Consider the following 18,667-nt stretch of genomic DNA (forward strand, 5'->3'; position numbering starts at 1 on the left):
TGGACGTTTGATTGATCAAATGATGATTTTAAAAGCCACCTCATTTCTTGATGGACACTTAATATACATGTAGAATTACTCCCCTTATTATGTTTAAATAGAGGTTAGAGATGCAACCTAAAAAAAAAAATGAAACTAGTCTTTATTAAAATAATCACGATCTCGCTCGAGCAAACGTCGCTCAAGTGTCAAGTGAAGTTTATGTACCGCACTTAGTTGCAATCTTGCTTGAGCCAGGGCTGAGTGAAAATCCTACCGCAATCTTACTCGAGTGAGAGTCAAGTGAGATATCTACACCAAATTTTGTAATTTTATTGACAAACCGTTTCAATCAAGTAAACATTGAAACTGAATTTTCTATGTAAAACACAAATTGTAGCTATTTGAATTAGCTTTCCAACGCTAACTAGTTTTTCTTAATTTGACATCAAGCTAGATCAAAATATATAGTTGTTTTACTCTGATTGGTCTATTGGTTTCTTTATTATCAATTTGCTGGACTGCATGAAGTAACATGTATCGATCTGAACTACATAATTAAGTTGATCTAAGGTAAGTATTTGAGGTGCTTCCATTGTGTTTAATTAGCTTTTTAAATGCATTATGAGAGTGTAAGATTATAAAAGTTGAGATGATTATGTTGTAAACCATTCTCTATACTTAATTGTCTTGTGGTTTTGTTATTCTTCATTTACTAGGTACACACTTTACTTACTTAATTACACTTGGTTTTAGTGTGATTGATGTATACCAATACAAAACCCTTACAAATTCATGGAAGTAGTTGATAAATCAATCATTAACAACGGTGGTCTTCATCACAACATTTGTTAAGTAGCAATATCATAAATATTCTATAGCTGGAAAACTTTGAAAATACAACAGTACAACTTATGCATTTTGGATTTCTATGCAAGATGGATAACTAAATCCCTAAAAAACATCTCCATTTGGTTCTTTAAACCAAATATGATTTGCATTTCATCTACCATGCTTACCCAAATGTAGGGAAGCATTATAAATGAATGCATAACTTTTTTATGATTTTCTCTCCCTCTCTCTCTTTCTCTATTTTACCAAAGGGCAATTATATGTTTGAAAAATGAAATAAAAGAAAAGAATAAAAAAAATTATTTAAATTAAATGATATAGAGAAAGAATAAATAATAGAATGCAAAGTGCATTTGAATAGTCATTAGCTAAAAGAGAAAAAAAAAATAGCTTTTGATTACTTATTTTATATAGAAATGTAGAGAATTCATTGTGATTATCTCCTTACGAAAATGGTAAGCCAATATTAATTTGTTATCTTCCCAGCCATCATTTACAACGTTAAACACAAGCTAGAGATACAGACACAAGCACAACAATGTATTTATTGCTAGAAGAACAATATTTCTCTTTATTCTTTCCATCGAGTATACACTCATTCTCCATAGGAATTGAACTCTGGCTACACCGTTTTGAACTCTAGTAATCATTTGACCCCAACCCACATGTAAGTCTTTTGCAAACAACTGTAGAAAAACACTCCACACAGTAGCACTTGACAAGTAACTCACTCCAACAAATTTTAGGATCAAATTTTGAGATAGGTTAAGGTAAACAACATTGAAGTTGGTGGTGCTTTGAGGGGACAGTGACCTCCTAAATTTCATACAAGATAAATTAAGCTGAAGAAATGATATGATCATCATCTTATTCAATAACTCGAGGGTTCTTATAGAATACCCCTTACAAGCTCTAGGGTTAATTAACGGAAATATCCCCTTGATTTTCAACATGCATGTACGTAGAAGGAAATATATATACTACCTACTAAACAAAATTACAATACTTGAAAAAGAAGGATACTCCTTATTTTTGTTTTTTATTTTCCTAAATAGAGAGACTACATGACTCTTGCCTAATGAGTAAACTTTATTTTGCCAAAATGAGCTGTGTTGCCAATTAAGTTGGATGATAACAAACGAAAGCAATAACAGGTGCAAAAGACAGGGATAAACTATTCGCGAGCAACTACAACGACTTGTTTTCCAACATTGCGACCACTAAAAAGTCCAACCAGGGCAGCTGGGCCACTCTCAAGGCCTTCAGCTATGTCTTCCACATACACTATCTTCCCTTCTCTGATGTAAGGCAACACAAAGTCTAAGAACTTGGGATAGAGATGATAGTAATCAAAAACTGCAATTCCTTGAATATGGATTCGATTGTATATGAGATACATCAAATTTTTCACGCCTTCAGGCTGATCAAGATTATACTGTGAGATCATTCCACATGCAGCAATGCGACCATGGATTCTCATGTTTAGGAGCACTGCATCAAGTGTTTTACCCCCAACATTCTCAAAGTAAATGTCAATGCCTTCTGGGAAATACCTGTGGTGATTAGAAACCAATAGTTAATGTATGTATGTTTCAAAGATCAAAACAATACTCATACAAACTCTGATGGATGCATGGGGCACTAATTAATTAAGGATATTGAGAATTTTTTATTCCCGGAACATGATAATTGAAGATCTACTCTAATAGATATTATTTTATTTTATTTTTTTAAAAAAAAAATACTTTCTTAATTCTTCTATTAGGGTTTTACATGTGGCGGTTATTAACTTTAACTAACCACTAACGCTATCTTCTAGCTATCTGAATATGTGGATGCTGTTAGCAAAACTTACTAATTGCGCATATATGCGGCTGCGGATAGCGGATAACAATTTGAAAGTATGGAGACACGGTTATTAATTGTATCTGAATAGCCATATATTTAATATAAGGCCAGGTAAATGTTTAATTGTTTATAAATTAGTTGAAACTTACTTTTATTCATTTAACTCAAGATCTTTTTTTATTTGGTTCGCTCATTTAACTCAAATTTCTTCTATGGTAGATGGGCCATTTAACTCAAGTTACTTTTATTGTAAATGAGCCTTAAACTCAACCTACAAATTCAATAACTGAATCATCGATCTCTTGCCTAGAAGTTTGTTATGGTGTGTTTGGTTCGAAAATTTTTGTGTATTCGAACCGGGTTTTTATTCAAAAACCCGACACCTGCATCCATGTTGAATAAAACCCGAATGCTTTATTGAAATCGGTTTGTATTTCGAGGTATCAGATGATCAAAGGCGTGAATATTTTGGTGTGAAAGCATTTATTGCTACAATCTAATTCAGCTGCATTTGTTTAATGTTGTGGGACCCGCGTCTTCAGACTCATAATACAGAAGACAATTGGGTGTATTTCACTTTAACATTCAGCATTAATGTGAGCTTCTAAGGACCATTGACTAAATCATGAAGTCACTAGAATAAATCTTGTCCGTCAGATTTTTTGTACATATCCGAGTGCAGCCAACCACTCCCGCATTGTAACGTAATTCGACCTTGTTTCAGATTTTTTGGTTTAAACAAAATATCAAGCTTTCGTCTTGTTACGAGATCTGCTCAGGCGCAGTCAGACGCAGTGGAATTCGGCTGGGTGTAAAACGTTTACACCGTTTTCCAGAATTTATGTGATAACAGCCGTTAGATTATAAGACCAGTAGAGTTCCTATTTTTTTCTAGAATTTATCTGTTTCTTTTTCCTTTCCATAGATTTTTTTGTTTGCTTTTAGTTTCTTTATTTTATGTTAGATATATCTTGCTCAAATTAATTTGTGGTAAATGAATATGTCGATAATTACGGTTTATAATTTTGAATTAAAACAGATAAGTAATTTAATTTTAACGAGAATGAAATAGGCATTTTTCACGAGAAATGAGAAGGAAATAATTTATATTAAACTCGAAAAAATATTCGTTACTAAATAAAATTAACTAAAATTAATCATAAAATTAAAACAAAAAAACGTGTTTATCTTAGATTTAATAAAGCAAAATAAATTAAAATCATTAGTCCATAAAATTTAATACTCAATTTTTAATTAGTATACATTGAATATTTCAATCATTATCAAGATTAAAGAAAAATTACAGTTTAGTCCCCCAAATTACCACCCGTATTGTATCTAGCCCAAAAAATTGCTAACACTCCGACTTCGGTCTCTCAAAGGCTCAAACTACCAAAACCTTTGAAAAAATGCCACATTGGGCGAGATATGTCCATATTACTCATGCCGCATGTCATTATAGAATTTTTAAAAAAAAAAATTGAAAAAAATAACTAAAATCCAAAAAGCAAATATATATATATAAATTTCAAAGAAAAATAGGAAAATGGGGGTGGCTCGTAGGCCACCCCCCTCCCAAAGGGATGGCTGCCACCTATATTTTCTTCTTCTTTTTTTCTCTTTTTTTTTTTTTTTTTATTTTTTTTTTTATTATTATTATTATTATTATTATTATTAAAAAAAAGAATAAAAATAAAAATAAAAATAAAAATATAATTATTTTTTTTAGTTTTTAGTTTTAATTTTTAAATTTTTTGTAATTTTTTTTATTATTAGTTTTATTATTTTTTACCATACCAATCATTATGCACAATTTTTCATACAAACCAATCATCTTCAATCATTTCCTACTATTAAAAAATATTTTTTTTTTTTTCAATTTTTAAAAATTAACACTTATTTTCATAACACCAATCATTATACACAACTTTTCATACAATCCAATCATTTCCAACCACTTTCTACCATTATAAAACACTTTTTTTTAATCTTCCAAATTCAACACCCAAACACATATTCGAAAAGAATCTGAATTATATTCAACATCCAAACACATTTTCATTGCCTCGAAATCCGTGATCAGATTCAGAATATTATTTATATTCGAAATATTCGATACCCAAACGCACCATTAGTAATCAAGATTATATTATTATTTTTTGAATTGTCATCATATTTTACTTACAATACAATTGTTATTATATTTTACATTTAATTGATTTCTTGATTTGTACGTGTAGGTTTGATGATTTGGATTCATGGTGTGCTGTAGATCTATTGCTATCAACATCCACTTTTGAAAGTGCTACATTTATACTTTATGTTTTTTATGATTTGAATTAGTAATATTGTTTTTTATATTTGTTGGATTTGTAATTTATGTTTTTTTTTTATATTTGCTGGATTTGTAATGTTGTAGGATTTATATTTGACCAACTGCCCTTCGTAATTTGTATGTTTGTATTTTTTGGATGAACTCATAATGCATGGGGTGTTTATATTTTCTTCGTTATTTTTAAGTTAGAATCTTAAATCAAGATATGGATTTCATCTAAAACACAAGGGTTTAAAAAAAAAAAAGCATGCCAAAAATATTTTCAAAATCGTTTAAAATAGGTCATAGTAAAGTCCCAAAAAAGATGAAAAAACACAAAAAAAAAAAAAAAAAGACTAAAATAAACCTATTACCTGGTATATGAATAACGGTTACAAACTGCAATAACTGCGCGTATAACATTAGTAACTATATGATGCAGATGCGATTATGTAAATGTGATAACTGCATCCACATTCGCATGTACAATCCTAACTTCTATATCTAGCTAGCTAAGCAGCAGCCTATTATCCCCATATATTAACCAAACCTTCAAACTATTGGTACGACCTAAAACTTTATATATAGAAGCCAAATATTTTTGCAGATGCTGTTGATAATATTACGCCAATTGTTCAAAGCTGCCGGACAACTCATTCTATAAAGTAACTTGTAAATACTCAAGCTTTAGAGCAAAATTTAAAACTGGCCTTTTCAAAGTTGCATCCAAGTCAGGCTCTTCCTTATAGTTGAAAGCATCGTCAAAACCAAACTTATTTTTCAAAAGATCAACCTGGTTTTTAATAGAATAAATATGAGTTTATTAGTAGAAAAAATAAAATAAAATAAAAGAGTTAATTATTATATCTACATAAACGTACGATTGCAGAATATATACATGCATCTAGATGGGAGCCATGAAATAAAGAAGGGCCAGATTAGAGAAAAGTATCCATCCCAATAGAAATGTAACCTTTTCTTTACTTCCAGCACTTCCAACGACAAAACAACCCAACAATTTGGCAAACTGTCCAACAAGCTGACCAACTGCACCAGAAGCTGCAGAAATGAAGACATATTCTCCTTTCTTAGGAGAACAAACTTCATAGAAACCACCATAAGCAGTCATGCCAGGCATGCATACCTACATACATATTATGAATCTGTTAGATGTCCTGTTTTTACACATGCAGCCAAACAACGACAGAACAGAATTAGAAGCAGTAAGCTTACCAAGAATTCCAGTATAGTAGGAAAGAGGCACATCTGTGTCTTGAATTTTAAACAGAAAATCAGTTTCTGTGATGAGACTATATTCTTCCCACCCGGTGATTCCCCAAACCAAGTTACCTTTCTTGAAGTTTGGATCCGCAGAATCCAGAACTTTAGCCACTCCATGTCCAGTTATGGGCTGCAAAGTTTCAAAATCAAGGTCATAAATTATGCCTTCACACAACATCAACCAGAAAAAAAAAAAAAAAAAAAAAAAAAAAAAAAAAAAAGATATCTCAAGTTTCTAATCACAGTTATATATAAATTTTAAGCTTCTGCTTGACTAAAAATGGTACATATATACTACGTACCCCGAAAAGCTTGGGGTGGCTCGGCCACCCCTCAGTCGAATCTGATTAGGCATTGTTAAAAATTTAACAAAAGGAGGACAATGATTTATTTGATATATATATAAATTAAAGTAATAGTTCATAGAGTTCGGAACATTTTGAAATTTCATTTGTTATTTAAAATGTATTTTATGAGACGTAAAGGTGAAATCGGTTGTTTAATATGTTTGTTTGGAAAGAAAAAAAAAACAAAATAAAAGTGAAGGAAACTCTCGTTTCATTCCAAACACTGAATCATAAAACTTGAAAAGAAAATCCACTGACCGAACCGGGCGTGAAGGAGCTGATGTAGCTGGCTTTAATGGACCCGGTTGGCCTCATGAGGCCACGCATGTAGGGATCGCAGGACAAGTAGAGGTTTTTCACCAGAACAGCGTTGGAACCTTCGGGGACCTTCAATTGTATGGTACTAGTGGTGACGTACAAAAAACCTGTGACGTAGTCCCTCAATATCACCTGCTTGTTGCTCCCTACTTCCTCTGCATTAACGCTCGCCATTGCTAAACTAACTCTCTTTCTCTTTCTGTCTCTGTTTCTCTCTTGGTGAGGTGGGGAAGAAGTGCTGGAACAGAGGTTGTCTTTTATAGCAAACTGATCCGAGGATTCTCGTATCTGCTTACGTGGCAACATGAATTTTGCGACACATTATATGTCACGGATGATCTGGTTGAGCTGGGAGGGGGCAGTCAGCAGTGACGATCTACTTGGAAAATCCGTCGTCATTGCTTATAATCCGGTGACATGAACTTCCATCAAAATATAAATATATATAAACTAATGGCTCGGTGGCCAGCCACCCTAGCCGGTTGTCTTGCCAAATAACTTATTCTACCGGACTTTAAAGTAGGGCTGCCACCCGTTTTAATCTGAATTTATTATGTAAAACATGTCTATAATTTTATAAACAGATCAAGCGGGTCGATCCGTTTGTAACCCGAACTCGTTTATGCAAAATTCTAATCCTCTAATTTCATGTCGGGTTTACGGGTCGTGTTAAAAATTGCGTTAACGACAAGAAATTACTACATTTATGTCCTTTTTAAAAAGACTACATACAAAGAAATAAGACTTAAAAAAAGTGGGTGTCCTTTTTATGTAGTCATTTATAAAATGTAGTAAACCTTTAGTCTAGAAAATTTTTTGGAAGCCTTTTAATTTAAAAGGTGGGCAACCCACGTCATTCTACCAATAAGGTCTTGAATAGTCTTCAAGTCCTTTGAAAAAGGACACACAAATTGTTCACGCTTTTACAGGGACGGAAATTAACGTGGGCAACGCCCGTCTTAGTTAATGGGTCTTCAAAGCTTGAAACCTGCTTCGCGTCGTTATAAAGGTCGTAAAACCACGTCTCAAGCCTGCTTCCTTCTACCTTCTACACGACTAGAATTCTTGAATTGCACAGCACAGCACGTCATTTTTTTGAGGACGTGAATTGTGCCCAATAACGTGAGCTACAAAAGGTAGCTTAAAGAAGTCATTTTCAAAAGGTTCTAAAATTGTATTCTTTGACTTTTGTAAAAGGTAGTGATTTTGCTCCATTTTATTCTTTATATTTAATATATTTCAAAAATTAAAATTTAAAATCAACTTTAATGTTTCCAAATCTGAGAACCTATATACCTATACATATATATAATTGCTCTCCCAAAAATTACAACCATACACAAATCATACACATTGACATCTCCATATACACAGACATCAATTACAATAACTGGTCAATTATAATTGTTTCACCAAAATAGTTATGCTTGTAACGAAATTTAAAATACATAAATAATGGAGTTCAGTCAGTCTCTCTTACCAAAAAAAAAAAAAAAAAAAAAAACGCATCGTCCATAATTAAATGTGAATAGCATACAACTTTCACATTCTGTCTAAGACGAACGGCCAGCAGCATTTCAGCATCTCCCAATACTCAGATAACTACATTAAAAACAAAAATAATCTCGTTATGATCCATATAAGAGAAATGTATATACTAGTTAATTAATAAATAACCCAAATATGTATTAGTAAACTTCAAATACACATATCTATAACTTGAAAACTGAAAAGGAGTGCTAATGTGGTTGTTTTTAATCTTTTATATAATGAATGAGAAGTAAATGTTTTGAAGTGGGGATAAAATCTCAGTAGAAGACCTCATCTATGATTTATAAGGTGAATATATTCAGAACTTCTATCACATAGCATGCAGTAAAATTTTATGAACCAGGTGAATATAAAAGAGAATAAATTTACTGAATACCTGAACTACTCTTCAATCTTGTAGAAAAAGACAACAAAAAAAATAATTGCGAAAATAAAAAAAAAAAAAAAAAAAAAAACTGCATGTGCTTGTCATAAATTCAAATTCACAATGATACCTCTAAAAAAAAAAAAAAAAAGTTAAAATTGATTGGGCAGAACTCAAAAAGCTTTTCTCCTAAAATTTTCTCACCAAACACACAACTTCCCCGGAGCATGCTATGCCATGTTGTATAAACTTCTGATTTCACTTCATTAACAACTTATGGATGTCTTACTCATAGCTCAGTGGAAGCCAAATATCAGGTAAATTTCTGCATTATCATATCACCCAATGGAACCCAAACGTCCCATAAAATAATGAGGATTAATCCCTCACAACCTGTGTAGTATGAATACTTCTCAGAGGGAGTTGGTATCCTTACACATCTTGAATGTTTTTAATAAGTACTAGATACAATGTTAATATTAGAGGATATAAACATAGGAAGGGATAACACAGCATGTTTGGAATAACATACAAAAGAAGATGGTCTGCATGCTAAAATTATTTCACTTTATGAGCATGAAATGTTTAACGTTAATAGTAAAACAAGTACAATATATTAAGAAAGTCTTAATTAAGATTGTGGATCCCCAAAACTTCTAATCTAGATAGAATAATGAACCACTTTCTAATTTACTCGTGTCCAAGAAATATAAGCATGTACAGGATCAAGAGGTAAGCATACTAGTAAACAATTGTCTTCATATTAGTTTAAATAACTTTACCTTCACAGCCACCAACTTCACAGCTACCTCGCTACAAAGTTCCTTTAGCATCCATTTCCTAAACACGTACAACATCACAAGTACAAGACTAGAATTAGTGGATTGCATATGTACGTTATTTCATTAATAAAATTTGTTCGAAAATTCACCCGGTGTCCTGCTGTCCTCTTCCCCACCATCATCTCTCGCTTGCACGACATCCGCATTTCGAACAATAGGGTCTTCATCACCTACATAATTAATTGTAACACATTCTCATGACAACAAACTTTCATATGTATAGTTTGCTCTTACAGCATTGACAACAAATTACCATGTGTAGTTCATTTTCTTGGGGATTCAACAAAGTATGTAAGACAAAAAGATGTAATTTCATATCCTAAATTTAGAGTGCACTCTTCTCCATATTAGTTAATTAATACTGGCTGCTTGTAATATTTCTATATATGTGCTGATTAAAGCAATGTTAGGTATTGATGATACCTGAATTAACATTGTAATAAACTGTCGTAGTACTTAATCTTAACAATAGAAATACTACAAAATACACCATTAACATTAGTGAAATGTCGTACCTGGAATGTTTGCGGCATTGCCGACACGCGCTGCCCATGGAACATCCTTCTCCCGCATAAGCAAATCAATCATGTTTCGTATCTGATCCACGGTTGTTTCCAACCTACTAATCTGACTTGCACAACCTTCATGATTGTTAGATGTAGATGCCCCATTAAAATTGAACCTTGCTCTACCAGAAGTACGCCCGAAGTCAACTCCACGGACATGGCCAGGCCGTTCCGAGCCCATTACTTGTGCATATGGGTCGTCGGGTGACCATGATATTGACCCATTCGCACGTACCCCACTTGTCGGAGCATCTCGCGACATTAATTCCTCCATTTGGGCCTGTAAAATATAGAAAACCTTATACATATTTTGTCGTTAACCTAATTAATTAGAATATGTGCATGTGTACATCTATAGATCTTTACGCATATTCATAAAGTGAATACACTTACCATCATCCTCGCAGCCTCTTCATTGACAGGGTTGCCGTCCTTCTTTTTGTGAGTCACCATAAAAAGTTGGCTACGATTCGGGGTATACCCTGACTCTTTTTCCTGCATGTAAAAAGTCATATATTTATACAACAATGTCAAACAATAAATCAAGCCAACACATATTTGTTCAGGATAAAACACGTACCATTTGATATGCAAGCCGTGCAAAGCTTTTTGACCCAGAGGTGTGGTGAAATTTCTGCAAGGCTCGGCTTTCTTTGTTTACATTGGCCCTTTCCTATATTATTTATTACCATAGTGAGATATAGAACGCATGTAAATCATAATACATCATAATAGTCATGTTATGTATTACCTTATCAAGTTCACTTTTCCATCTCCGAACCATTACTTCCAGAGTTTCAGGAGGGAGCCCGTGGTTGGTAGGTGTCGATTCAAGGATTTCTTCAACTGTCTCACCCTCCTTAATTTGTAGTGAATGCTTGATCCCATACTTATAATCCTTCCTCTTTTTCCCCAGGTCCATGAATGTGATCCTTTTAATTTCACTCAGTTGTTGACTAGTCTCAACATGGAATTTTGACTACATACAAATTGACAATTATAATGTTATAATTTAATTTGTAGCTTCAAGTGTAACAAAACAAACATTACCTACCATTAGAGTAGCCCAAATATACATCCATCTAAAGTGGACCGGTCCACCTAGTTTACATTCAGTAGCTAGATGTACAACAACATGCACCATCGAGGTAAAAAAGCCCGGTGGGAATATTTGTTCCAGTTGGCATAATATGATGGGGATCTGAGACTCAAGACGATCCAAATCCTCTAACCGCATTGTTTTGGAACATATCTCCCTGAAGTACCCAGACAACTGTATCAAAGGTTCTACAACATTCTTTGGTAAGGAACCGCGTAGGGCAACCGGCAGCAGTTGTTGCATGAGGATGTGACTGTCATGACTTTTCATCCCTCCCATAGTATGTTCCTTGAGTTTAACACAACGTGACACATTTGAAGCGTACCCATCTGGCACTCTTACATCCTGTATGACCTTTAAAAAGTTATATTTCTGCTCCTTAGACATTGTGAAGCAAGCAGAGGGAAAGTATGTCTTGTTTTGCTCTGTGGTAACCTGATGCAGATTAGGTCTTAAATTCATTTTTTGAAGGTCCATACGTGCTTCGTCGTTGTCCTTTGTTTTCCCCTTCATGTCCAACAACATTCCAAGAATATTATCAACCACATTTTTTTCAATGTGCATTACATCAAGGTTATGACGCAACAAGTTATGTCTCCAGTAGGGGAGTCTGAAGAAAATACTTTGCTTCTTCCAAATACTTTTCTCTTTGTTGATCGAGGAATCAGTTCTTGGCCTTTTGCCCATAGAGTGCCCAAACAAAGATTCTACACCCTCTAACTGTCTCATTAGCTCATCACCATTTGGCGTCACAGGCTTTGTTCCCGCTTCTTTTGTACCATCGAAAGATTTCTTCATCTTTCTCCACCTATGATCCTTATGCAGCCATCTCCTATGCCCCATATAACAATATTTTCTCCCATAAGTTAACCAGATAGAATGAGTTGAATCCATACAACAGGGACATGCATGAGGGCCTTTTGTACTCCATCCAGACAAATCGGCATATGCGGGAAAATCATTAATTGTCCACATCAATGTTGCACGCATCGTAAACTTCTTCTTCGATGATACATCATAAGTAGTAACACCGACATCCCACAATTCCATCAATTCGTGTACTAGAGGTTGTAGGTATACATCTATATTCATTCCTGGTGCTCTTGGACCTGGGATAATTGAGGATAACATAAAATAAGGTTGTTTCATACACATCCAATGAGGAAAGTTGTATGTTACCAACATAACTGGCCAAATACTGTGGGAAGTACTCATGTTTCCGTAAGGGTTAAATCCATCTGACGCTAGGCCAAGCCTAACATTGCGTGGTTCTGAGGCAAAATCAGGATACCGTGCATCAAATGTCTTCCAAGCTTCACCATCGGCCGGATGCCTTAGGACACCATCTTTTGTGCGCTCGTTAGCATGCCACTGCATGTGCGATGCTGTATGATGTGACATAAACAACCTTTGTAACCTAGGTATCAATGGAAACCATCGCAAGACCTTCGCTGGCTTTTTTTTTGGCTTTCGAGACGTCCCATCAATCATACCATTATCTTCCTTCCACTTAGACATTTTGCATGTTGTACAGTTTTCTAAATTCTCGGACTCCTTCCAAAATAACATACAACCATTACGGCAACACGGGATCTTCTGATATTCAAGTCCCAAGTCCTTCATGTACTTTTTCGCTTCATATGTGTCTTTTGGCAATGGTGATTCGGTTGGAATCAACTCATTGATAAATTCAAGCAAAAAGGTGAACAACGCATTACTCAATCCACCCATACACTTCAAACTATAGAGACGTACAATGGCCCCCAATTTACTATGTTTTGTGTTATCATGGAGGGGCTTATCAGCATCCTTAAGCATTTCATAGAACTTCCTAGCATTCTCATCGGGACCCTCAAGATCTTCTTCCACTTCAGTGGGATCCACGTCTACTCGAGAATCGTGCATAGTGAAGACATCATGCAACATGGCATGCATTCCAGTTGTTGACCCTTCATGTGTTGACATCTCATCAACGGGTGACACACTATAGCCTACATGACTCGGCTCCCTATGAATGGGTGTGCTAATGTTTTCCCCATGCATATACCAATCGGTGTAACCTTGCAAAATTCCCGCCCCCGACGTCAAATGGTCATGAACAACTTGTTGTCGTAGTGTCTTGCGAAAGCAACATCTCTTACATGGGCACAACATGAACCCAGGTGTCTTAGTATTTACTGCTGCAAATTCCACGAAAGATTTAACACCGTCCATATACTTTTTCGAAGTTCTATGCTCTGTCATCCAACTCTTATCCATGGCTTCACTAGATTAAGATAAAAATACCATTAACTTTACAACAAGAAATTTAACACGGTAGAAGCACGTCATGCTATATATGCATATTTAATGTAAAACCATATTCTATACCATTCTTTTTCTACCTTTTGTTTCTTAAATTTCAATCTTAGATGGGATTTTGGAGTAGGTACAGCTGAAAGTCCTTTGGCCAAACAACATATTGAGCCTCGAGGGGAAAAGGTAATGCTTGTCACCGTTAAAAACATAATGGAAGAATAGCATTAATGCTTGTAACATTTTAAAAATTTGAGGTAGCAAAAGTTGGTCTTAATTGAAAATAAATTCATTTATTACATCTACAATTCATGAGAAGGTAGCTTTTTTAAACTGACGGTCAAAGGGAGTAATATTTCTTTGTCAAACTTCTTGATGTCAGGGTGGGGAAATGAAATCTCTAAACTTTCTTTTTATTCATCATGAACTCAGTGAGAGAGAACCTTAATTAAAATCTAAAACTATATATATAAATACACACACACACACACATATACTATACATGCAAACTCAAGGTACATATTTGAGGTTAAGAAGAAAAATCCTTGTTAGGCTATGGTTAAATTGGGATTTCCATATGATAGAACTCGAGAGTGAAATTCAAAGATAAATGACAGCCACAACATTGGTTCAGAAGTCCCAATCATAATATTTCACCTTCGACCAGTGAATTCTTTCAATAATTTTTTGTTTTTACATATTTTCGAGTTGGGTCTTGCATGTGGGGATGGGAGATATATTTATGGTTCTACCTTTTACTTATAGTATGTATTTTTTCTTTGGATCTCTTGCATTGGAACTCATATCACAGGATTAGAGAGGTCGAAAAGATAGAAAAATTTGGAAGCATTTTAAAGTGGTGTGAAAGGATTTTTATTAAGGCAATATTTCGTTGTTCTTGTTTTGGCTACAGAGGGCCATACCTACAGGCAATGTTAGGCATTTTCATATGCACACAGTCCATGCTATGTGCATAAGCGTTCTAAAAATATTTAAACTCCAAAGCTCCAAAACACTATAAAGCATAAACACCATTCTTCTTAAGAATAGGAATAACGCTCTAGTCCAAAGAGAATATTTCAATTTTTTGTACATCAAATTGTAGACATCCATAGTTTTATATATTTAATAAACTGAAGCTACTCTTAGATGGGCCCCAATGATAATAACTAAGCAATGGATTTTGCTCTCACTCTCCACGAGAGCTTAAGGCATTGTGAAAGTAAATGAAATTGAATTGATTTTAACTGTCCAAAACATCTAGGGTGTATTTAGATCATTTAAATATAACATGGAAGCCCTTTTTTGTTTCCTAAAAAAGGCTTGTTTTTCATTCAACAAGGGGGGACATTTTCAGAGAATTGAGGAGTATATATGGCAGCATTTAATGGATAAACATAACTTTATAATGATCTTTGGTTAGGCTTAGAGATTATACAGTGTTTGCATGATAAAATTCTCACGGAAGCAGTACATATATTGCACATTTACATGCTGTATTTCTGGGAATTTCTAATTGTCTCCATGATGATTTCTTGCATGCTTGGTTCACAATTATAACCCAAATACACTAATTACACCTAAATCAGAATGTAATAGTTATCCAGCACCATTTTCCCCAAATACCTCACTAGCTAGCATTTGTAATCAAGAGAAATGCAAGGACGAAATATGTTCTACCGGTTAACAATTATAACCCAAATACACTAATTACACCTAAACCAGAATCTAATAAGAACTACAGCGTCATCTTTCCCAAATATCTCACTAGCATTTGTAATAAAGAGAAATCATAGGATGGAATATGAAAGAGATCAGCTAGAGGAGAAACTCACAGAATTTTTTAAATGGCAGCTAGCTAGCGATCCAAGTTGACGACGTCTAGACACAACGGTGGTGGAGAGGGATTTTTTTGGCTGTTTGCGACTTGCTATGCACTGATATTGTTATCAGTGAGGGAGGCTAGCAAGGCAGAGTAAGAGATCGAGCGGGAAGTGTAAAATTCACCCGCCCGTTTCTACAAAATACATGGCAACGTGGGATACCTGGCGTCTTATATCATCGTGGGGATACTTAGCGACACATAGCAAATCGTCTGCAAGTCCTGCGTCTTTCAGCTTAATCACGGCTTCAACCCACGTCCTTTGCGTGTAGCACGTCTTCATTCCTTCACGTCTTCAACCCACGACGATAACTCTGGCCAGCACACGTCTTCAGTCCTTCACGAAAGTGAGAATTCGGACTTGAGTACAAGTCCTTTGAAGAAGGACTCAGCAAACGCACGTCCCTTTTACGAAAGTAGTGCTTCTACGTTTTTTTTTTTTTTTTTTTTTTTTTAAAAAAGATTGAGTCTTCAAACTGGACTTGAAGTCCTCTGAGAAATGACTCATCATCATCACATCTAACTTGTAGTACTCATGACTCTAGTGAATAGGCAGGGACGTAATTTGTTTTGTTTTTTTTTTTTTTTTTTTTTTTGAAAGAGCAAGGACGTCAGTTTTATGGCTATTTAGGATTTTTTTTTTTTTTTTTAAAGAGCAGGCGTCAGTTTTAGGAGAAATAACTGGTCAATGGTCAAGTTTGAATTCAAACTTTCTTGACCATATCATATCAGATGGCTATTGCCTATTTAGGTTTTTACTTTTTTTTTCTTTTTTTTTTTTTGGAAAGAATAAGGACGTCAGTTTAGGATATATTGCTCCAATGGTCAAGTTTCAAACTTTCTTGACTGTATCATATCATATGGCTATTTAGGAATTTTTTTTAAAAAAAATTTCTTTTGTTTAAAAATAAAAAAAATTATCCACGAAAATGTATTTCAAATTAATCTTAATCTATCTCTTCAATGAGTAATATTTTATTCTGACGAAATTCAAGAGAATTTTGAGACCTTTCTAATAAGGCAGCGTAATATTCATCCAAAAGTAGTTAAAACTCTGTATATTACATCACTTTATTGAAGGGTAGTAGGAAAAAAAGACTTAAAGACCCTGATTCTAACGGCTTCCTTAAAATAAGACTTTATCTCTTAGTTAAGGAGTCATTTTTGTAAAAGGTAGTGATACTCTGCAATTAAAGAAGTCATTTTTGTAAAAGGTAGTGATATTATGCAATTCACAACCTTTTTGCAAAAGGTAGTGAAAAAAAAAGACCCTAAATACCTAATTTTTTTGTAGTATTGTTAGCCTCACTCTAAAGTGTATTTGTTATGCATTAAATAAAAATAAAAAAATAAAAAAATAAAAAACTTTTTTAAGATGGGTGGATAGCTTAAACAATTAACTTGTAACATTTTTGTTCGAATATAAAAGGGACAAAAGCAGATGACAATCCAATTAGTAGCACATCTTTCTCTCCAAAATTGTCGGCATTAATATATGAATCTATAAAGCTAATTGAATCTACTTCCTGTGTAAACAGTGGTGGGGTGTTCTAATTACTAAGAATATTAATTGATTTGCATGATATCCTCCTAGTAAGGAATTTTCTCAAACACTTGATATGCATTCCAATTCTTGTTATCTTATAAATATACACAAAATTCATCAATTTTATGTAACTGAAGAGAGTCAAGATAGAGAAACAAATTCTGGCATTCACACTTTCAAGATCAAGATTGAAGAAGGTTTTTGGTTGTTATGACTTCCGGTATGTTCTAATTTATTGTGAAAATCATGATAGGTAAAGATCTTGGGATTTATTTTATATTATTGTTGAGAATAATTCCATTAAGATCAGCCCATCAAAAGAATCATGAGCTTTCGGCTCAGTACCGGCCGAAGGAGGAGATAGCAGGACTCCCGAAAAGTCCTATCGAGGGAGATAGACATTAAGCAATCAAGACAGCAGTACTTCCGAAAAGTCCAATCCTGGAAGTCAGACACCAAGCAGTTATTCCCAAGAATACGTGACAGGAGGTTAATCTAGACTTAGTCCCGAGAATGTAGACAACTCGGGACAAAGAGTCAACTCAGCTAGCCAAGGCCCAAAACAAGTTTGTCCCGAAAAATCAAGTATCAAGTATCAATTATCCCAAGAGATTCGGATTAAAACTCTACTCTAATAAGAGTCATAATCCGATCAGCAGTCCTATCCCCAGTAGAATCAGGATAGGGCTCCTAGTCCAATCTGATCTCGAATTTTTCGGGATCATATTATATATCTAATAAAGGATCAAAGTCCTAGTGAAATTCTGACAATATTCCTAAATCAAGAAAGAGCAGGAATCCTAATTCAGGTTGAACTCCAAATCTATGCCTATAAAGGCTCATCCCCCAAGTATAAGTTTAGAAGTTCATTGAGAATAATTTTTTCACAGAAGCTAATTTAGTTGTTTTGCAGTAATCTTAGAAAGCATGAAGAACAGCGAAAAACGTGCAGCTCACACCATACCAAAAACTATACCAACTGTAATGTCTAGGACATTATTTAATAATTAAAGTAAAAATTTGTGTAAATAATTGATTAAACTTAATTAGGTGCATTTAAAAAAATGCAAAAGAATATTTTTCAAGTCCAAAGAAAAGAAAATAAAAATAATTAATTAATTAAATTTTATATATATATATATATATATATATATATATATATATATAATGAAGTGGTGAGGCGCAGGGCGCAAGACCTGCGCCCCACCACTAAACAAGAAGGGCCATGTGGCCCTTCTAAAAGAAAAGAAGACAAAATATATATATATATATATATATATATATATATATATATATATATATATATATATATAAAGAAACAACAAAGAAAAGTAAAGGAAAAAGAAAAGAATTAAAAATAAGGGATAAATACCCCATTGGTACTTGAGTTTTACGTGTTTTTAAATTTAGTACTTCAGTTTTATTTTGTATCATAGGTGATACCTGAATTACGTGTCAACCGCTGAGGTTGACACGTGGCACTACATAAAAAAAAATTAAAAATTAAAAATTAAAATCTTTAGAAAATGATTAAAAATAATAAAATTTTAAAAAAAAAAATTAAAAAAAGAAAAAAGAAGAGG

At 33.9% G+C, this 18,667-nt stretch overlaps 1 protein-coding gene across 2 annotated transcripts; it reads right to left on the reverse strand.

Moving 5' to 3' along the window:
* Positions 1-1,920: 1,920 nt before the first annotated feature.
* Positions 1,921-7,151, reverse strand: LOC133858625 (2-alkenal reductase (NADP(+)-dependent)-like). Of its 2 annotated transcripts, none has more exons than XM_062294098.1 (5): positions 6,880-7,151; positions 6,227-6,404; positions 5,967-6,137; positions 5,704-5,786; positions 1,921-2,384 (listed from the first exon to the last, which is right to left on the reverse strand). In XM_062294098.1, exons 2-5 carry the CDS (start codon positions 6,389-6,391, stop codon positions 2,006-2,008), a joined length of 798 nt encoding a protein of 265 aa, XP_062150082.1. In that variant the 5' UTR covers positions 6,392-6,404; positions 6,880-7,151; the 3' UTR covers positions 1,921-2,005. The 2 variants fall into 2 exon arrangements, with proteins under 2 accessions (XP_062150082.1, XP_062150083.1); XM_062294099.1 differs by having other exon boundaries at positions 6,204-6,404.
* Between the last annotated feature and the right edge of the window lie 11,516 nt (positions 7,152-18,667).

Source organism: Alnus glutinosa, chromosome 1 (assembly GCF_958979055.1).
Source record: "Alnus glutinosa chromosome 1, dhAlnGlut1.1, whole genome shotgun sequence".
NCBI classification, from domain to species: Eukaryota; Viridiplantae; Streptophyta; class Magnoliopsida; order Fagales; family Betulaceae; genus Alnus; species Alnus glutinosa.